General features: G+C 36.3%; 1 protein-coding gene across 3 annotated transcripts in view; it reads left to right on the forward strand.

Annotated features, from left to right (window-relative positions):
- The window catches only part of DYNC2H1 (dynein cytoplasmic 2 heavy chain 1), a 367,993-nt gene that overhangs the window by 161,629 nt on the left and 183,633 nt on the right, over positions 1-22,731 (forward strand). For all 3 annotated transcript variants that reach the window (XM_062196938.1, XM_062196939.1, XM_062196940.1), the window contains 4 exons: positions 1,857-1,976; positions 2,513-2,647; positions 5,143-5,286; positions 9,555-9,644. In XM_062196938.1, the coding sequence (XP_062052922.1) occupies positions 1,857-1,976; positions 2,513-2,647; positions 5,143-5,286; positions 9,555-9,644 (489 nt within the window). The remainder of the gene's footprint in view (positions 1-1,856; positions 1,977-2,512; positions 2,648-5,142; positions 5,287-9,554; positions 9,645-22,731) is intronic.

Raw genomic sequence — 22,731 nt, forward strand, 5'->3', positions numbered from 1 at the left:
TACTCATTTTTTCCCTCTTTTTATTTTTTCTAAGGTTTGTTTTATTTATTTGAGAACTGGAGTTACAGAGAGAGGGAGGCACAGAGAGAGGTCTTCTATCTTTTGGTTCACTTCCCAGATGGCTGCAATGGCCAGCACTGGGCTGATCTGAAGCTAGGAGCCAGGAACTTCTTGGTCTGTCACATAGGTGCAGGGGCCCAAGCACTTGGGCCATCTTCTACTGCTTTCCCAGGCTACAGCAGAGAGCTGGATCAGAAGTGGAACAGCCGGGTTTCAAATCAGTGCCCATATAGGATGCCGGCACTTCAGGCCAGGGTGTTAACGCACTGTGCCACAGTGCTGGCCCCTCATCTGTAATTTTAAAAATGATTCCTTCAAAATATTTTTCTTGCTATACCATATGACTCACCAAAAATATCATTATGAATTTTGTCTTTAATTGACTTGATAATACTTCTTATAAATAAAATATTGCAACAATGATTCAAAATGTGGCAGTTCATTGGCAAACTTGTTTGTTTTCCCTGAAAGATCTTTACCACAATTGCTGAAAGGAGCCATGTAACAAAAACTAAATGAATACATTTTTCTTGCAGATTTTGGATTATATGCATATTTTATGCCAATGTCATTCTGTATTTTATTTTTTAATATGAACATTTTAAAGTAGTTTAACAAATAAACTTCATGTATCATAGAATTTACTGAGTCAAAGTGTACATCTCAGTGTCATTTTTAGTGGAATTACTAGGTCTCATGCTAACTTGATCTTTAACAATTTGAGTGACAAACATTCTCAAAGCAGGTATACCATTTTACTTTCCCACAATCAATGTAGGCGGGCTGTACTTTCTCCACATCCTCCCTGTAATACTTTTTATTAAATAAAAAACTTCCATAGTTTTGATATATTTAAGATAATTTTAGAATTTTCTTTTTTTTTTAAGATTTATTTTATTTATTTTAAAGGCAGAGTTAGAGAGAGAGAGAGGGAGAAACAATGCTCAGCTCTGGCTCCTAACTCCAGCTTCCTGCTAAGCCAGACCCTGGAAAGCAGAAGTGATAGTTGAAATAATTGAATTCCTGTTACCGAATGGGAGACCTGGATTGCGTTCCTAGCTCCTGACTTCACCCTACTCTAGTTCTAGCCTTTGTGAGCATTTGTGATTGAAATTAGCAGATGGGAGAGCCCTCTCTTTCCCTCCCTCTCTCTCCCTCCCTCCCTCCCTCCTCCTCCCCTCATTGCCTCTCAAATTAATTAATTTTTTAAAGATTTAGTTATTTGAACGAGTTACAGAGATAGAGGGGGAACTGATCTTCCATCCACTGGTTCACTACCCAAATTGCTGCAACTTCTGGGGCTGAGCCAGGCTGAATCAGGAGTCAGGAGCTTCTTCCAGGTCTTCCACATGGATCCAGGGCCCCAAGCTCTTGGGCCATCTTCCCCTGCTTTTCCCAGTTGCATTATCAGGGAGCTGGATCTGAAGTAGAGCAGCCAGGAGACAAACTGGCACTCGTTTGGGATGCCAGCATTGCAGGTGGTGGCTTCACTGGCTATGCCATATTGAATTATCTATTACATGCTGACATGTTAAGTAGTTTTTTATAGTTCTCTTATTTATATATACTATATTTGTAACACATTATTGACTAAGTGTTCATTCTCTTCTTTGTAATATATAATTGTGAATGTGTCTCATGTTTAAGACAATTTCAATTTAGATGACACACTATCATAATACTTGCTTATATATTATTTATAGTATTTGGTTATAACATTTTGTTAAACACAAGACCTGCATATGGACAATTTTGTTTTATTTTAAGTCTTAAGCCTTTTTTTGCTTATTTATCAGCTTTTGGCTTTAACCATTCAACATGAGAAACCTGACCTGGAGGAACAGAAAACAAAACTATTACAACAGGAAGAAGATAAGAAAATACAGCTAGCCAAGCTTGAGGAATCTCTTTTAGAGGTAAAAGTTAGCTATTAAGTATATATTTTTCATATTCATCTTTTCTGTAATAAATATATATAATGGTGTTTATAAACAAAAATTAGCAATGTCTTCAGAGTATTTTCATTGTTTTCAAAGGCACATTATATTTAAAATAGAACTTCAAGTAGTAAAAAGATATCTTTCAGAAAACAAGATCTTAAGGAGTAAGGTTTTTGAAAAGCATTTTTAACTAATACTTTACTTGTACTGCATTGTTTCTTTGTATGCTTCAAATTTTAAAATCATAAAAGCATGCAGTTATGATTTAATCTGTACTGTTAAGTAGTGTTATCTTTATCATAGTGATAAAATTAATAATATGCAATGTTTTTATGATATAGTGTCTTATAACAATGTACTATATTTGATAAAAGATTATAAAATGTTAAACTTTTTCTAAAATGTTACAAGGTCCCACCAACATCATCAAATTAATGATAGTTAATATTTATATTCTTTGATAGACTATTTTACCATGTAATAATGTTTATAATTGTTAATTTTTCCTGCAGACACTTGCCACATCTCAAGGCAATATTTTGGAAAATAAGGATTTGATTGAATCTTTGAATCAGACAAAAGCAAGCAGTGCACTTATTCAAGAATCACTTAAAGAATCTCACAAACTCCAGAGTTCCCTTGACCAAGTAATTATTGCCTTTGTGATTTTATATCATATTTTTAAAACATTTTTACAAATAAGATAGAAAATGTAGAATCAAGACTTTAGGAGAAAGATGATATCAAAAATAGAAGGCCATTCAAAAACATTAGAGCCTCACATATGATTCTTAATTGTGTTACAGAAAGGGTTTAAGGTGCTTTGAAGATAAGGGTGTAAGGTGCTTTGAGGATAAGGATTGCTGTTCAGTAAAATCTGCGGTATTTTGCTTTCTGATATTATAACATCTATGGTAGAACTGTAGTTTTGCCTTGGTATTGAGGATATATATTGAAAAGAATGTTAGAGATTATCTTTGCCATTTTTTAGACATTTTCTTGAATTAAGGCAAGTAAATAAAAAACAAGAGGGTTATATAATCAAAATTTTTCATTAAAATATTTCTCCTTTTCTGTTCATTTTGGACATTATGCATGTGATGATGTTAACTATTTTGTTACAAGTAGTTTCAAATCCTTTTACTTTATTTTTTTGTTTCTAGCTAGGCAAAATTCTAGCCTTATATTGGTACAATTCATAAGGTTATTTAAAAATGTTTTTGGGAATTTTAAATAAAAGGTAAGTTATTTTGATGGAAAGCTTTTAAATCCATGCATAATATTTTCTTTTTTTTTATTTTAATTTTTTTTTTTTGACAGGCAGAGTGGACAGTGAGAGAGAGAGACAGAGAGAAAGGTCTTCCTTTGCCGTTGGTTCACCCTTCAATGGCTACCGCGGCTGGTGCGCTGCGGCCGGCGCACTGTGCTGATCCGAAGCCAGGAGCCAGGTGCTTCTCCTGGTCTCCCATGGGGTGCAGGACCCAAGCACTTGGGCCATCCTCCACTGCACTCCCTGGCCACAGCAGAGAGCTGGCCTGGAAGAGGGGCAACCGGGACAGAATCCGGCGCCCCGACCGGGACTAGAACCCGGTGTGCCGGCGCCGCATAATATTTTCATAATATGATTTTCTATTAACTCTTTGAAAATATTTCATAACTTTTCCTCATCTACATTCTAGTGACTGACCTTTGCTGGAGACACTCAGACAGCCCGGGAATTGAATGTTACCATGAATTTCCAGTCTCTAGCCTGGCCTGAGCCCTCACTGACTTCCTCTAATCCTTTTCCATTCCTCTTAGTGAATTTTTCCAAAAATTATTTTCAGTACATTTGCTCAAATTTTGCCATTGTCTATCAGTGCTTTCTTCACTTCTGAAACAGTTCTGTTGAAACTAGAAATAAAGCAAATTTATAGCTCAGTTCTAATCCATCCACTGTACGTTCTCTGCCAGGTGTGATTGTCATTTTATCCCCAAGAAATTTAAATTTCTGTGCCTTCTCTTTCTTGACAGTTGTTTCTGAGTGACATACATAATTTTGATAGTATCATATATGAAATCCAGTTATCTGATCATGACAATGTGATAAACTTTCTCTGTTCTATTCAAAGACTTTCAGTCATATTGTATTCTTGTTTCTGTTATCTTTTCTTTAACTTCAGTAAGAATGAAATTCCCTATATTTCCTGACTATGTTTACAATGAGCAATGCTAAGTGCTTCATTATCCGAATGTGGACACCTGATATGATCATCTTCTCTACCTGTGGTTCTATCAGTGCTGTTGTTGACAAAGATTCCATATACTACTCCCATAGTTTGAACTTCTGTATGCTTCATGGACAGCCTCCTAGTCACCTCCTGTCTTGCATTACCTAAATTGGCTTTGACATGTGAAATCCCATAATCTGTTCTCTGATCATATACTGTTTACCATTTCATCTAACTCTCTCTTTCCCAGTACAAGTACTCTTGATTCTCATTAAGAAGAATCCATGAGGCTGGTGTTGCGGCTCACTTGGCTAATCCTCCACCTGCGGTGTTGGCACTCTGGGTTCTAGTCCCGGTTGGGGTGCCGGATTCTGTCCCGGTTGCTCCTCTTCCAGTCCAGCTCTCTGTTGTGGCCCTGGAAGGCAGTGGAGGATGGCCCAAGTGCTTGAGCCCTGCACCCGCATGGTAGACCAGGAGTAAGCACCTGGCTTTGGATTGGTGCAGTGCGTCGGCTGCAGTGCGCTGGCCATAGTGGCCATTTGGGGGGTGAACCAACGGAAAAGGAAGACCTTTCTCTCTGTCTCTCTCTTTTTCTCTTTCACTGTCTAACTCCGCCTGTCAAAAAAAAAAAAAAAAAAAAGAATCCATGAACCACTAGCTCTAGTATCTGAAAGATAGAAAAGTATATTTTGTTAAAGCAGCATTAAGAGACTAAGACATACTATTCCAAGCTTCATAAAAATAAGGAAAAAAAAAAACCTGTTTATGCTATTCCTTTTAATTGCAAAATTCTGTGATTTGTCTTCTTGATTTGTTGTATACAAAAGGATGTGGCTAGATATGTGCATAGTAGTCTGTAGGTAGCACTAAAACACTTGTACTAAGATATTTTTCCTTCACTTGAACCCCTTCTCCCCTCCAATGGTTCACAGGAGCGGGATGCTTATCTCCCTCTAGCTGAGAGTGCCAGCAAGATGTACTTCATTATCTCTGACTTGTCCAAAATTAATAACATGTACCGCTTTAGTTTGGCTGCATTTCTCCGACTTTTCCAAAGAGCTCTGCAAAACAAACAGGTAAGCTGCTGGTTATCCTGTAGCCAAGACTGAACTAGCAAATTAATTTTTCTCAATACTTAATTTGTAATAATAATTTTTCGAGAAAACTTACGTAGAATTACATTTCAAAAGATTACATGTAACACTTTTAAATTATATTTGAAAGAAACCAATTTCCTAACTTTATATTCTTAACAAATTTTTCCATGGTGACAGTCTTTTTTCTGGAAATAATTTATGTTCTGAGTATAAGTATAATATGTGGTCATTTATGGCTCACATTCAGAAATCTACCAACAACAGATGCTGGAGAGGATGTGGGGAAAAAGGGACACTAACCCACTGTTGGTGGGAATGCAACTGGTTAAGCCACTATGGAAGTCAGTCTGGAGATTCCTCAGAAACCTGAATATAACCCTACCATTCAACCCAGCCATCCCACTCCTTGGAATTTACCCAAAGGAAATTAAATTGGCAAACAAAAAAGCCATCTGCACATTAATGTTTATTGCAGCTCAATTCACAATAGGTAAGACCTGGAACCAACCCAAATGCCCATCAAGAGTAGACTGGATAAAGAAATTATGGGACATGTACTCTATAGAATACTATACAGCAGTAAAAAACAATGAAACCCAGTCATTTGCAACAAGATGGAGGAATCTGGAACACATCATGCTGAGTGAATTAAGCCAGTCCCAAAGAGACAAATATCATTTGTTTTCCCTGATCGGTGACAACTAACTGAGCACCAAAGGGGAAACTTGATGAAGTGAAATGGACACTATAAGAAACAATGACCTGATCAGCTTTTGTCCTGACTCTAGATGTACAATGTAATACTTTATCATTTTTAGTATTTTTTGTTGTTGTTGTTATTGTTGTTTTAGTACTAGTGGTTGAACTCTGTAATTAACACACAATTATTCTTAGGTGTTTCAATTTTAACTGAAAAGTGATCCCTGTTAAATATAAGAATGAGAAAAAGAGAGGGAGGAGATGTACAATTTGGGACATGCTCAATTGGACTTGCCCCAAATGGTGGAGTTAGAAATGTGCCAGGGGATTCCAATACAATCCCATCAAGGTGGCATGTACCAATGCCATCTCACTAGTCCAAGTGATCAATCTCAGTTCACAATTGATGACTCTCATAGGTCTAAGAGTCAAAGGGATCACACAAACAAGACAAGTGTCTGCTAATACTAACTGATAGAATCAAAAAGAGAGAGAATGATCCAACATGGGAAGTGGGAGACACAGCAGACTCATAGAATGGCAGATGTCCTAAACAACACTCTGGCCTCAGAATCAGCCCTTAAGGCATTCGGATCTGGCTGAAGAGCCCATGAGAGTATTTTAGGCATGGAAAGCCAAGACACTCTGAAAAAAAAAAAAAAAAAAAAAAAGAGGACCTAAATGAAAGATCTCTGTGAGTGAGATCCCAGTGGAAAGAACTGGTCATCAAAGAAAGAGGTACCTTTCTCTGAAGGGAGGAGAGAACTTCCACTTTGACTATGACCCTATCGGAATAAGATTGAAGTCGGCGAACCCTAAAGGCTTCCATAGCCTTGGCAACTCATGACTAGAGCCTAGGGAGATTACTGACACCATAAACAAGAGTGTCAAATTGTTAAGTCAACAACAGGAGTCACTGTGTACTTACATCTCATGTGGGATCTGTCCTTAATGTGTTGTCGAATGTGAAGTGATGCTATAACTAGTACTAAAACAGTATTTTTACACTTTGTGTTTCTGTGTGGGTGCAAACTGATGAAATCCTTACTTAGTATATACTGAATTGATCTTCTGTATATAAAGATAATTGAAAATGAAAAAAAAAAAAACCCTGGTGTTAAATTGGAAATTGCATAGAAAATTAATTAATTTTTAAAAATATCATGTAGGATCTCTCTCTTTAATGTGCTGTACACTCTTATTTAATGCTATAACTAGTACTCCAACAGTATTCTTCACTTTGTGTTGTTATGTGGGTGCAAACTGTTGAAATCTTTGCTTAATATATATTGAACTAATCTTCTGTATATAAAGAGAATTGAAAATGAATCTTGATGTGAATGGAAGGGGAGAGGGAGCGGGAAAGTGGAGGGTTGTGGGTGGGAGGGAAGTTATGGGAGGGGGGAAGCCATTGTAACCCATAAGCTGTACTTTGGAAATTTATATTCATTAAATAAAAGTAAAAAAAAAATGTGGTCATTTAAAAAAAAATCAGTGACCAGAAAGGCATCAACATAAGAAATTATCCACATAATCCCATTACCTGTAGAAAAATCACATTTAACATTTTATTGTATATCCTTGTTTTTAGAGGCCATAAACTGTGTGAGGTTTGTTTTTTTTTTTTTTACAAATTAATTTATTTAATATTTAAGCAGAGTTACATAGAAGCATAGGCAGAGAGAGAGAGAGAGAGAGAGGTCTTGCATCTGCTGGTTCACACCCCAAAATGGCCTTGATGGCTGGAGTTGGGCTGATCCAAATCTAGGAGCCAGGAGCTTCTTCTGTGTTTACCACATGGCTACAGGGGCCCAAGTACTTGGGCCATCATCTCCAGCTTTCCTAGGCCATAGCAGAGAGCTGGATCAGAAATGGAGCAGCTGGGACTCAAACTGGCATCCATATGTAATTCTGTATTGCAGGAGATGGCTTTACCTGCTATGCCACAGTGCTGGCCCCAAGGTATTTTTCTACATGATGAAGATATACAAGTGTATACTTCCTAATCATTATTACATTCTTTTTTAAAAGTTTTAAATAAAAATTTGAGAGGTAGAACCAGAGAGAGAGCTTCCATCAGGTAGTTCAATCCTCACATACCCACAGTGCTGGTGGTAGGATGGGAGGTGGCAAAGTTAGAAGTTGAGAATTCATTTCTAGAGGCCTCTGACATGGGTAGCTGGAACCCTGTCACTTGAGCCATCACTGTTACTTCCCAGGGAAGCTGGCATTGGGAGCTTGAAGCAAGCACTGAACCCAGGTGATGGGCATCCTAATTGGCATCGTAACTGTTAGGCTGTCACATTGCCTTTGAAATAAATAAATAAATCGTGATAACATAAAAAGAAAAAAAGATACATATGATTTTTTGTTATAGCAGTTTTAGAATTATCATTCATCCTTACTCAACCTGGTGGGCATAATTTTAGATTGTTTAGACTCTTATATTGGGAATGAAATTCTTTATAGAGTGGTTCTGATCTTATTGTTTTGGGACTAGATTGGTAATTATAATATGTGTGCAAGTAATTTAAGTGGCCTTAGTCCAGATTGATGTAGATAGTATTTTTTTTAAAAGATTTATTTATTTTACTTGGGGTCGGTCTGTGGCGCAGCAGGTTAAAGCCCTGGCCTGAAGCGCTGGCATCACATATGGATGCCGGTTCTAGTCCTGGCTGCTCCACTTCCTATACAGCTCTCTGCTATGGCCTGGGAAAGCAATAGAAGATGGCCCAAGTGCTTGGGCCCCTGCACCCATGTGGGAGACCCCGAAGAAGCTCCTGGTTCCTGGCTTCAGATCGGCTCAGCTATGGCTGTTGTGGCCATCTGGGGAGTGAACCAGCAGATGGAAGACTTATTTCTGTCTCTACCTCCCTCTGTAACTCTTTCAAATAAATAAAATCTTTTTAGAAAAAGATTTATTTATTTTACTTGAAAGTCAGAGTTGCACAGAGAGAAGGAGAGACAGAGAGAGGTCTTGCACATCTGCTGGTTCACTCCCCAATTGGCCGCAATGGCTGGTGCTGTACCAGTCCAAAGCCAGGAGCTTATTCCGGGTCTCCCACACAGGTGTAGAGGCCCAAGGGCTTGGGCCATCTTCTGCTTTTCTAGGCCATAGCAGAGAGCTGTATAGGAAGTGGAGCAGCCAGGACATGAACCAGTGCCCATATGGGATACCAGCATTGCAGGTGTTGGCTTTATCTGCTATGCCACAGTGTCAGCCCCAGAGATAGTATTTTTAATGCCAGCAGGAATCAAAGTCATGTGATAAAATTCAACTTTTGTTATATTGAGAAATGATTGTATTTTTCATTTATTGAATGCCTTAACTGTACATTAAATAAAAAAAAATTCATTTTTTTTCTATTGCAGTAGTTTACAAGTTTAATGAGCTTACTTGTTTAGTACCTTTACTTGTTTAGTACCAAAGACATGTGTTCCAAAATCAGCTTTCATTCTGGAGGAACAGTTTATAAAAGTGATTAAAGAGTAGTTTTTCATTGTTTATGAATTTCCTAATTTTAAAATTTTCATCTTGTAATTTACAGGATTGTGAAAATACAGAACGAAGAATTCAGTCTCTTATTAGCTCATTAAAGCATATGGTATATGAATATATATGCCGTTGTCTATTTAAGGTAAGAAGGATTATATTTTTTAGATATAAAATGCTCCTTAATCATCAGTTTCACTCTTTATTTACATTTATATAACTCTGCCTATTAGAAACGTATTGAAATAGGCATTCCTGATATTTTTCCAGAATAATATCCATTGCTAACTGGAATAACACAGCATTTTGGGATGCAGTGGGGAGAAAAGTAACAAGTGAGGAAGGGAGAGCAAATACTGAGTTAGTGCTTTAGCCCTGAATATTCCAGTAGTTATTAAAAGAGAGCAATAATACAGTATTGTAATTCATTATCTACATAGTGTTTCTGAGATCAGATGAGATCAGGCACACTCAGGACTGCTTGGCCATAGACTACACAGAGTTTTTTATCACTAGCACGAATGACAATTTGGGCTGCATAATTCTTTGTTGTTAACAGGGCATTCCTGTGCATTTGGGATGGTTAGCAGCATCCATAGTCGCTAATAACTGATGGCAGTAGCACATCCTACTCTGAATTATGAAAGTTAAAATATCTGTAAATATTACCCAGTGGCCCCTGAGTTGGGGTACAAATGCATTAATCATTGCTGGCATTAGGAGGTAAAATACTACTTGTTCCCGAGATATAAGCAAAATTTGTTAAGTGTTCATATTAAAAAGACCCTAGAGGAGCACACAATGAACAATGTCTTAGAAATATTTGAATATTATTGAAAACAAAGAGGCCTTATAATTTACATATTTTTAAAGTGTAGATATAGCTTAAGACATGATGTTATAGAAGGCAATTTACTAATAGAGATAGAATTATGGTTCAGTTATATTGGCTTCTTAGTAAATCTTGATAAATGTATAGTCAATATACTTTTTAGAACAGGATAGTAATTTTTATGAATATATTGAGGACGTTTCTTTGTGATGGAGAATAAATTCTTCAGAATACCTTTCAGTACTTTGATGAAGGTTTTTACTTGGAATTGAAAGAATTAAAGTTGAACATTTCTGCAGAATTCCTTCTTTAATAGGAAGTATTGATTTATATTTTTCTTTTAAAGATTTACAGTTAACTGTGATTCTAAAATTCACCTTTTGGATCTCATTTATAACTTGTATTAAATGATGAATTGTTTGTAACACGCCATCTTTTCACTAAAATGTTATGATCCTAAACATGAAGACGTTCTTTATAGTGGTACCTATGGTACTGACAACTATGACTGATAGTTAGACATATCATGATCTCCCTAACATTTGTTTAATGTGTTATTTCATGTAATGCTTAAAAGTTTTTATTATAAAATTTAAAATTCTTTTAAGAAAGAGTTTCAACCTTTATGGAACAATGTAGGAAAAAAATGGTAAAGGTTCATTTATCCTCTAGTTCAACTCTTATTCCTTCATCAAAATAAACCAGTTCAGTGTTTGATTTCTTTCTAAGTCAATTTCCTTTCTCTTTATATTCGTGTGTACAAATACATAGATATAATTTTAAAAATTTTTTGTTCTGCATATCTTGTTTTGTAGCTTCTCTTTTATTGCAGTAGATCCTAAAGAACTTTCTAGAAGTATAAAAATGTTAACCTCATTATTTTTAATGTTGTATGGTATTCCATGATACAGTTATATAGGTTAAAATCCCTTATTCAAAATATTTGGGACCGGAAGTGTTTCCATGTACATAATGTGATGTCTCAGTAATGTAGCCCACATCTGAGCACTAAATTCCTTTATGACTTCAGGTAATTTTATATAGTACTTTTAGTGTACTGTTGTGTTCACTGTGACTCATCACAGTCAGGTGTGTATTTTTTCACTTATGACATCATATTCCAATGTTTAGGATTATTTGGTATAATGAGTAAGAAACTGCTTGGGGGTACTCATATCCCACATCGGAGTGCTTAGGTTTGAGTTCTGGCTTTGTTCCTGACTCCAGCTTCCTGCTAATGTGTATGCTGGGCGGCAGCATGTGATGTCTCAAGTAATTGGATCACTGCCACCCATGTGGCAGACCTGGATTGAGTCCCGGGCTCATGGTTTCTGTATTTATGGGCCTTGAGGAAGGGAATTAGCAGGTGCAAGATCTCTGTCTGCAATTTAGTTAATTGTTTTTTAAGGATTATTGAGCATTTCAGATTTCTGAGTTTTGGATTGGGGTACTCATTGTGGCTACTACTTTATCTACTACTATTGGATATTACATCTATCCCTCCCTCCCTCCCTCCCTCCCCCTCTCCCTCCCTCTCTCCATTCCTCTCTCTCTCTATACACACACACACACACACACAGTAATATGAAGGACTGTAAAAAACAGTGAATTCATTGTTATCTGTACGTGGAAATTGTTTCATAATAGACCAATATAGTAATTTTAATAATAGCTTTTAAAATCTTTAACTCTTTTTTGTAAATTGCCAATTGATTTGAATTGCTTTTTGTTTTTAGTAACCTCAGTTAACCATACTTTCTCTCAGTTGGTACTGTCAATACATTATTGGCTTCATCTGTTTACAGAGCCATCCCAAAGTACTGAATACAATACAAGTGGCTGGAAAAAGCCCATAGGAACCTATAGAAGGACAGCTAAACACAGAACCAACAACACTTTAGTTTTATGAGCAGCAAAGACTTTAAGTTGCCATGTTTAAAATGATAAACTCATCAGCCAACAAGATGCACTTGCTTACTTCACAGTATTTTTGAAAGCACCTGTAGGATTTTACAAGTATTTAACCCTTTAGGCCTCTGGGGCTTTCTCATTAAGATAACTATCATGTCTAGTAACACAAGATCATTAGACTTTTTAATTCTCAAACATTTGTATTAATAGCATTTTCCATTATACAAACTTAAAATTTAGTACCACGTCACACCTTGACAGTACTTCTAATATACTCCAAATAGCCTGATTAGTTGGTGTCTCTATAAGATGAGAGACATAGGTCCTTTGATATTTTCATTTGGGCCCAAACTGGAAAATCCAAAGTCCAAGATTAACTGGAAATTTTAGAGTCCAGATTGTTTGGAACTTTGATTTTTTGAATGCCTGTCAAGAATGCCAAGAAGGCTCAAAATCCAAAATATCTGGTTGAAATAAGATTCCTTAAAATCATGACATAACATAGACCAAATTTGATCATTGTTACAAGGTGATTATTCAAATCTTTGAAAATAAGCACATATTTAAATAACCCATAGCCCTTAATAAAAATTCAGCTGTTTTTGAACAATTAGAATTTAACAGACATCAAGACAACATAATAGATTACTATAACACATTGCTTTAACAGAGAATCAGATTTTAATTCTATGTCAAAGAGAAATTGAGCTTCCTGTGATCTTTTGCTGTGAGGTTTCCTTCCTTTACCTTCTTTCATATTGATGACCATGTTTCTGTGTTTCTGTGTGTAACACATCTTTAAGCATCTTTTGCAGGGCAGGACAAGTGGCAACAAATTCTTTCAATTTCTGTTTGCTAAGAAAGGTCTATTTCACCTTCATTCACAAATGAGAGCTTTGCAGGATATAATATTCTGGGCTGACAGTTTTTCTCTCTTAGTACCTGGGCTATGTCTCACCATTCCCTTCTAGCTTGTAGGGTTTCTGATGAGAAGTCTGCTGTGAGTCGAATTGGAGATCCTCTAAGAGTAATCTGGCGTTTCTCTCTTGCACCTTTTAGGATCTTTTCTTTATGTTTCACTGTGGTGAGTTTGATTACAACGTGTCGTGGTGAGGATCTCTTTTGGTCATGTTTATTAGGGGTTCTATGAGCTTCCTGTACTAGGATATATCTGTCCTTCTCCAGACCTGGGAAGTTCTCTGCTAGTATCGCACTAAAAAGGCCTTCTAATCCTTTCTCTCTCTCCATGCCTTCAGGAACTCCTAGAACCCGAATGTTGGGTTTTTTAATAGTATCCTGTAGATTCCCAACAATATGTTTTAGATTTTTAATTTCCTCTTCTTTTCTTTGGTTTGACTGTATACTTTCCTGTTCTCTGTCTTCTAAGTCTGATATTCTCTCTTCTGCTTCACCCATTCTGTTTTTAAGGCTCTCTAATGTGTTTGTCATTTGATCTATTGAATTCTTCATTGCATTATGGTTTCTCGTCACTATCACAGTTTCTTGCTACTAGTTGTTTCATTTCATTTTGATTCCTCCTTAATATTTCATTTTCACGAGAGAGATTTTCTATCTTGTCCATTAAGGATTTCTGTAGTTCAAGAATTTGTTTTTGAGAACTTCTTAATGTTCTTATCAATTTTTTGAGATCTGCTTCTTGCATTTCTTCTATCTCATCATCTTCATAATCTTGAATTGGGGTGTCTTTTTCATTTGGGGGCGTCATAATGTCTTCCTTGTTCTTGTTAGCTTGGTTTTTGCGTTTGTTTGGCATATTGGAGATATTCTTTGGTTTCTTCACTGTGGTGTTTTTTCTCGTTATACTATGACTCTAGATTAAGTGGACTGTCTGCTTTGGATGGAGCCTTAGAGGCTTGAGATGGGTGTGGCCTGAGAGCTCTGTTTGGTTTTTCAGGGTTGAGGGTGTGCCAAAGGTGACACTCCCAGGTTAGGCGTGGTAAATCTCTCTTTCTTTCTTTCTTTCTTTCTTTTTTTTTTTTTGATTCAAAAGGGAAGTAATTCCCTCAGCTGAACTGAATTGGAGGTAGTTAGCAGGCGAATGATATACCCACAGGAGCCAGTGATCAGAAGCTCTTTCCCAAGGACCACACAGGGAATCTCTGCTGCCCTCAGTGTGGGCTCTAATTCTCCTGCAGCCTCCCACTGTGTTGCCAAGGTTACCGAACTGTAGCGTCTCTGGAGAGCACTCACGTGAATTCCGTGAGTTTTCTCTCCCACCGTCTCCTTCTTCACAGTCTCAGTTCACCAGCACCACACATTCATTAGGTCCTAATCCTGTTATTTCACCACCCCCCCACCCCCCGCCCAGAGTCAGGTGTTTCTGCTAGGCTCAGGGCGGGTGCAGACCTGAGGTCGCCCTGCTTATGACGTATGTCCAAGATGGTGCCTGCTCTTTGTCTTGCTCGACTTTGAGAGGTGAGCGGAGAGAGATAAACTCGTGTCCGTGTCGGTCACTTTTTTTTTTTTTCTCTCTCTCTCTCTCTCTCCTAGTTAGCCTGGTGAACTTTTCCCCATGGAGTTTCAAGCCTCGTTCCCTCTAGTCTCCTCTTTCCGCTTTCCTGCTGGTGTCTCGGGCTATTGAGGTTCGCTCACCTCGTGTTCCAGCGCTGTTGTGTTGAGTCTGCCGCTGGTGTCCCGAACTTGGGCTCCCACGCTCTCCACGCAGGTAGACTGTGAATCACTAGTTCCGGAAGAGTTTCCTCTGCTGTTTCATCCCCTACTCTTCCTTGAACCTGCAGTATCTCCACTTTTATTAAACTGTCTCTCCCTGGACTATCAGTGTGTTCCCTTCCTATTCTGCCATCTTGCTGCTCTCTCCCGATTATGCAGCTTTTAAAATATAGTTTTAACCTCGTATTTTCTAATGAAAATATAAAGCTCTAGTTTCATTTTGGTTAATATTATGATAATGTGTTTAATGATTTTTTTTATATTAAGGCTCCTAGATTTACATAAGCTATGATTTATAAAAATTTTATGTAGAACTACAATTATTTTAAGCTTCCCTGAACCCTTTTTGCAATTGGATGTTATGAATACGTGCTATTCTTAATGTTTTCAGTTGAAAGATAAAAACTTCCTTCCTATCCATTAATAAGATTAGTAGCTTATTAGGAATTTGTTGCTTGTTTGTACTTTGTGTACCTTAATTCAGTTTGTATATTCTTATTTTATTTTTAGTAGTACAATATATTTAATGATGATATTTAAATCCTTATTTCATATGCTTTATGTTGTTATTAGGAAAGCATGAGTAATTACCAAGATAATTTACTGTATCAGAGAAATATACCCAGATTTACTTTCTTTAAGTCACTTTGTTAAAATGCATTTAAGTTAGACTAAAGGCAGCATTTGTTACACTGGAAGAGAGATTGAGAGGCTTAACCTCCTTAATATATTAGTACTCAGCAATTGAAAGTCATTAGAAAAAGTTGTGGCTTATGATTTTTAAGACATGCTTTTTAATTGATGATGGAATATCTGTTTTGTGAAATTCATGTTTGTGTTTCAGTACTGTTAATGCAGCATGAATTCAGTATTCTGTAGTTTCAGTGGCAAATACAAATTCAGAAAGCATATTCATCTTAAAGCAATGAGATATTTCTCAAGATTTAATAGTATAACCTTACTGAAGATGGAACCAACTTCATATTTAAGTGAAAGCTTTGGATTTTAGTAATCAGCGTAAAATTAAACTGCGTGCCAGGGTTTCTCTCCCACTGATATTGCTGTTGTGTTGGTGACAGCAGTATGGCAACAATAGGCCCTTAAAATAGAGACAGACTAGGATTGTTAGTATTCGCATCACTTTAAACTGAAAGCAAGTGGACCTAAAACAGAAAAATGATTGACTTGTTTTGTAGCAGAAAATTTAGACTTTTGATATACTAAACCAAATAAAGCCATCTAGAATTTCTATTAAATTATTGGCTATATTACTTTTTTTCTTTTAGCAGCCAAGAGTTTAATTCAGTTACCTAAATCTTTTAGAAAATTGTAGGATACATAATATATTTGACTCCCCATGACTTTGATTATAATACAACTATCTACAAGTAAGTATTTTTATGTAGCATTTCTTCATCTCAATTCATAGAAGTTATTAGAGTGTTAGATTCTAAAAATATTGGATGAGTATGCATAAAGGGGCTGGAATAGAGGATTGAGGAAATATATTCTTGATGTTTCCCCTTCTTTATGAAAATATTGTCTCAAAGAAATCTAAAATGCTATGGAAGCAATACTAATTTTAAAGTTGTTTCATGCAATTTCTTGAATACTAATATCGATGTAGCTCACCTTGCCTCCCTTTCCAAAAGAATTTGTTCATTGACTATGTAAAATTCAGATCGATAGCGCATTTTAAAATAAAACTATTTTATGATGGCATTTTTTTGTACAGATAGCTTAATTTGGATGCTGCTGGGCTTTTATTCCTTATCAAAATGTGTTTTCTTATAATAAATGTGTGGAAGCTCTTTCTTGCACTTTTTTGAAATTTTATAACCTGTGAATGTTAAAGTGAAATTTGATAATTTAGACTTTTCTTCTCTTTAGATAACTTGGAAATAGTACTGTATTTCACACTTTGAGTTTTGTTATAGTTGAATGTGCATAGAATTGTTCATTTAAAATGTATTATTTAGCTTCAAGCACAAATGAGAATGCTCAAATTCTATGCTGTGTCAACTCCTTTGGGGTTAAAGCAGGATTTTCTGTAAGGTAACAACTATTTTATACCTTTCATTCAACATATTTGAAAGCAGTAATATTGTAGAATAGAAGTAAAAGGAATTAGTTAATTAATTATGTTTTCTACTGCTTCTTAATCTCATTGATATCCACAGGGTATATGGAATATTTTTAAAGTAAATTTCCTTTCCAAATTATATAGTATGTCAGCTTTTGTGTATTAGATAGCTATTTTAACCTGTCACTTTTTGTTAAGTGCCTTACATATATTGATAATTCCTTAATGCCTGCAAAAATGCTATTAAACAGAGGAGGAAACTAATAACTTAAAATAAACTGCTAACCTTTTTCTAGGTTACTTGGATGTAGAGGATATTGGAGTTGGAATTCAAATGCATTCGGCTTGAAGCTGAAGATTCTTTAAAATATAAGTACAAAAAGTACTATTTCTAGAAATGTGAAATTGATCTCAATTATTAAGTTGTCTTTCAGTTTTCTTTACATTATATTAATCCTGAACTAATTTGTATGTGTGCATTTGGATGTTGTGTGTTATGATATAGAAGGTGTGGCTGGCTTAAACCAGCTGGTGGTCTACCGTATCTTATTGATTTTTCTTCATTACAGCTAATTAATCTTGTAGATGATCAGTTAAGATTTTGCTTATTATATGTCCCCTTGACATTAAAATATTTTATAACAGAACCCAAGAATTGTGAGATAAATTCATAGTGAATTAAAATTGCCAAACTTTCTGATCTGACAAGCAAAGGTCAGAGCTATTGTAAACTCCAAAATATTTAGTTAATTTTTGATACTGATAGTTTCAAAAAACAACAAATATTCACTTTGAGTCATTCATTCTTTTACTTCAGTTTGTTGAATATAATGTGAAAATATACTTATATTCCTGTTCTCCCTGTTTTCTTTCACTCTTTCTGTAAAGTACATAGTTTTTATTCTGGAATCATCATTGTTTTTCCTTATTATGTAGTTAATAAATATATATATAGTTAAAGGGATTCTTTGTCAGGCTGTCCTGCCATACAGGTGGTTAAAAGAGTTTCTTCCATTTCCAAATTGGAAAATCACAGAGAAAAATTATGGTTCACCTGTCTTTAAGTTATGTGATACCCCTTTTATCAGTATTTGTGTGCTGTCATAATGTGATTGATAATAGTATAAGTAAGTGTTTATTTCTAAGATCAGATGTGTTCTATGACCAGAAAACAAAGTGAAAGATTAATAATATTTATCCATTTATTGACCACATATTATGTGCTTGTTTTTGGACAGCATTTTGAAGTTTGGCCTTAATAATAATTAGCAATTGTTTTATTGACTCCTTGGAAAATCTGACAGTCATAGAATGGCAGGGGCTTTCCTTAACTCCACTGACACTAAAGACTACATTATTCTTCCTTAGTTCAAAGGAAGAAATGGCTAAACATAGTAAAACTGTATATGTTTGTAAGAATATGGAATTAACCATATAATTAACTATATAAGGAATTAGCTATATAATTAAATGGTAATTTTAAAAATGTTTATTTTTATCTATTAATTTGAAAGAGCAAATGAGAAAGATAGAAGAGACATCTACTGTACTCAGGTTTATTCCCCAAATGCCTGCAGGAGCAGGGGCAAGACCATGCTGAAGCCAAGAGCCAAGAATTCGACTTGGTTGTTCCACATGGATTTCAGAGATCACTTGCTATCTTGCAGCATGTGCATTAGTGGGGAGTTGGGTTGGGAGCAGAACTGGGACTTGGACCCAGACATTCACATATGAGAATCAGGTTTCCCAAGTGGCATCTTAAGTGCTGTGCTAAATGCCCACCTTGATAGCTTTTAGAGTAATTCATTGCTGTGGCCAGCTGCTTCCAGTTTTGTATATACATTGATTTATTTGAAAGGCAGAGTGATACAGAGGGGAGAGAGGAGGAAGAATGAAAAGAATAGAAAGAGTGAGGAAGGAAGGGAGCAAACACCTGAGCTTGTGAGCCCAAAGAACACAGGCTTTAGAGAAGTTTCCATCTGATGCTTCACTCTTCGAATGGCCCAATGGCCAAAACAATCAGTGCTGGGCTAGGACAAAGTGATGAGCCAGAAACTCCATCCTGGTCTCCCACATGGATGCATTCCAGTGTATTATACCAGGAGCCTGGATTGGAAGCAGAATAGCTGGGGCTTGAATCAACACTCCTGTATGGGATGCTTGCATTGCAAGCAGTGGCTTAATAGTCTGTGTCATAGTTCCTGTTCCCCAATTTTTATATTTTGAGAGTCCCTTATTTATTCTGTGTTCATTTGCTGTTTTATAACTGTATATTTTAAAAAATTTGTTTTTGATCAGTTTGAGATGTATACTCCACTTTTTTTTTCTAGTTTTTGACAGGTTCACTGTAGTTCATAGGTACAGTTTTAAGAATATAGGAATATAATATTTCCTTTCTCCCTCCCTCACTGCCCCACCCCACCTGCCCCACACACCTTCTCCAATTGCCTCTTCTCCTCTTCACTTTTGAGATAACATGTCTTTAATTTACATTGCAGTCAAAGGCTTGATGCTCCAGTAAATAAAAAGTTCAACAAGTAAAAAGCAAAAAATCCCCTAGTTTAGAAGAAATGTAGGGGAGAGTTATAAACAATTTTGAGCAATTTTATATTTAAAGCAAATCATAGTAAGTACAGAGATTTCCCATATAACCACATCTCTTCATACTACATAGTCTCCCTTACTATCAGATTCCTGTATCAGAAATGGTACAGAACCTACACTGATGATCATTATCACCTAAAGTTCATAGTTTATATTGTTATTCTTGATGTTGTACCTTCTGTGGGTTTTAACAGATGTAAGTGATGTATGTTCTAATATTGTAGTATCATTCAGAGTAGTTTCTCTCAAATAAATAAGTAAACAAATAATTTAAAAATGCTATTTTGGGGATCTTGGAATGAGCCAGTAGATGTGAGCTCTCTCTTCTATTTCCTTCCCATCCCTCCGCTTCTGTCTCCTTCCTTCCCTTCCCTCTCCCTTCCCTTCCTTTATCTCTCTCTGCCTCCCTCCCTCCCTTCCTCCCTCTCTAATATTCTCACCAGAGGTTAATTTTTACAGCATTTAACATATTAAAACACCAAATCTTATTTTTCATGGGTGCCATGTATTTAAGAGACATGCTTTTGAAATATCATGTGGTAATTACATCTATTCCATTTTCATATTCCATTTCTGACATAGTGTCATTTTAACAGAATAATGTTTTATGGTGTTTTAATACATAAATCATTTAATTTACTTAATTTTGGTATGTCCTATATGATGATGATGCTGTAATTTATCTTTAGAAATGGTGGGGTCAATACTACTAATTACTTTTCCATTCTTTATACATGTATTGTTTAATTTCACCAGATTAAAGGTATGATCCTTCTATTCCTACTGGCAGCACTTAGTATAGTCTATTTTGAGGATTAACCAGCATTTATTACTCTCAGCATTTTGGATAATAGTCATTCCAGTAGGGTGAGGTGATATCTACTTGATCACTCATAGCTAGTGATGTTGAGCATTTATTCTTATATCTGTTGGCCATTTGTATTTCTGCTTTGAGAACTGTCTATTGAGATCATTTCTTAACTGGATTGGTTGTTTTTCATCGTTAAGTTTTTTAAGTTGCTTATATAATCTGGGTATTAATCATTTGTCAGGTGGCTCACAAATATTTTATTCTATAATTTCGGATGTCTTTTCACTCTATTGTTTGGTTTCTTTGCTGTGCAAAAGCTTCTGAGTTTGATTTAATCCCATTTGTCTGGTTTTACTTTGGTTATCTGTGCTTTTGGGAGTATTATCCATGAAGTTGTCATCTACACCAATATTTTGGAGTGTTTCTTCTATTTTCTTCTAGCAATTTAATAATCTCAGATCTTAAATTGAGATCTTTAATCCATCTTGAGTTGATTTTTGTATATGTGAGAGGTATGGATCTAATTTCATTCTTCTATATATGTTCATCCAATGTATGATCTGGGCATTTTTCTCTAAAGTCAGTTGGCTATATGTACATGGATTAATTTCTGGGTTCTCTATTCTCTTCTATTGATCTCTGTGTCAGTTTTTTATCCCAGTACCATGTTCTTAAAATTATTATACTTTGGTAGGATGCTTTGAAGTCTGATGTTATGATACCTCCAGCTTGATTTTTTTTTTTTTTTACCTTTTACTTTCGTTCTTTCTCTCTCTTATCCCCCTGCCCCACCCAAGGATAACTTTGGCTATTCTGGGCCTTTTGTGATTCCTTGTGAATTTTAGGATTTTTTTTCCCAATTCTGTAAAGAATGTCTTTGGTATTTTGATAGGGACTGCATTGAGTCTCTAAATTACTTAAGTAGTATAGACAAATAATGATATTAATTCTTCCAATTCATAAGCAAGGAATTTTTATTTTTTGTGTGCTTGCTGATTTCTTTCATTAATATTTGATAATTTTCATCGTCGAGACCTTTCACTTCTCTGGTTAAATTTATTCCTAAGTATTTGATTTTTTTGGTTGGCTATTGTGAATGGGAATTTCTTTCTTGATTTCTCTTTCAGTAAGTTCATCATTGGCACATAAAAATATATTCTGCTGCTTTCCCGAGTACATGAACAGGGAGCTGGATTGGAAGTGGAGCAACTGGGACTCCAACCAGTGCCCATATGGGATGCTGAAGTCGCTTTACCCCTTCAGCCATAACACAGTCCCTGGAACAGATTTTTTCACGAGCTGCTGCCTCTGCTAGCCCCCAGAAGTTAAGGCGGAACCCCTTTGGATCACATAGAGTGAATGTGTGCAGCTCCTGGGCTTATGTCCCCAAACTCCTATGATATCAGGGTGCAAGGGAACTGTTCTCAGCTTTGCAAGGGGCCCTGACTGCTCTGATCCCTTCTGGTAGCAGGGATTCAGAGATCTGCTGTATGACTTTTCACAGCATAGTCCAGCATTCTCTGGAGTTGGGGGAGGGGAAGAGAAAGAATCTGGCTTATATTCTTGGAACAAGTCCTCACTCAAACCAGTCACCTCCCAGGCTGGAGTAATAGGGGTGCATGCAGCAGTTTCTTCTTACCTTCACATGGTAAGATGAAGGACAGGTGGCTGCAGAGCCCAGCCACTGTAGCAGTTTCTCTTCCCTCACTGTCCCACAAGCCTTCCTTGTTTAGTCTCTTCTCCATGGAAAATTTCTATCAGACTCCTGAAACATGGTCTTTTTTTTTTTTCTTTCCCTCCCTCCCTCCCTCCCTCCCTTCCTCCCTTCCTTCCTTCCTTCCTTCCCCCATTCCCCCTTTCCTCCTTCCCTCCTTCCTACCTTTCCTCCTTCCCTCTTTCCCTCTTTCCTTCCTGCCTTTTTTGTACCCTAGGGTGGCTGAAGTCAGTGTGACTACTCCCTATACAACTATCTTGGATCTCCCTTAATTTTTAATTTAGAAGGTTAATCAGTATCCAGTACAAGAAAATACTGTAATTGTGGTAATTGCATGTAGTCCCCATGCATTTCAACCTACACAATTAAAAACTGAAGATTACTGATATATGAGGTTAATCTTGTTATTAATAATCTAAAACTGACACTTAGATTTCATCTGGCTAAGAGTTAGTTTAGTTTATTCTGTGAGATGCACATGACACTTAAGCCCTTTCTTTAAAAAATTTATCACTTAATGTATCGTCTCCAACTCCAACTTAGAAGTGTTCTAAGTAGATGCAATCTAATTAGTGATTTATTATAT

The sequence above is a fragment of the Lepus europaeus genome, chromosome 7 (assembly GCF_033115175.1).
Source record: "Lepus europaeus isolate LE1 chromosome 7, mLepTim1.pri, whole genome shotgun sequence".
NCBI classification, from domain to species: Eukaryota; Metazoa; Chordata; class Mammalia; order Lagomorpha; family Leporidae; genus Lepus; species Lepus europaeus.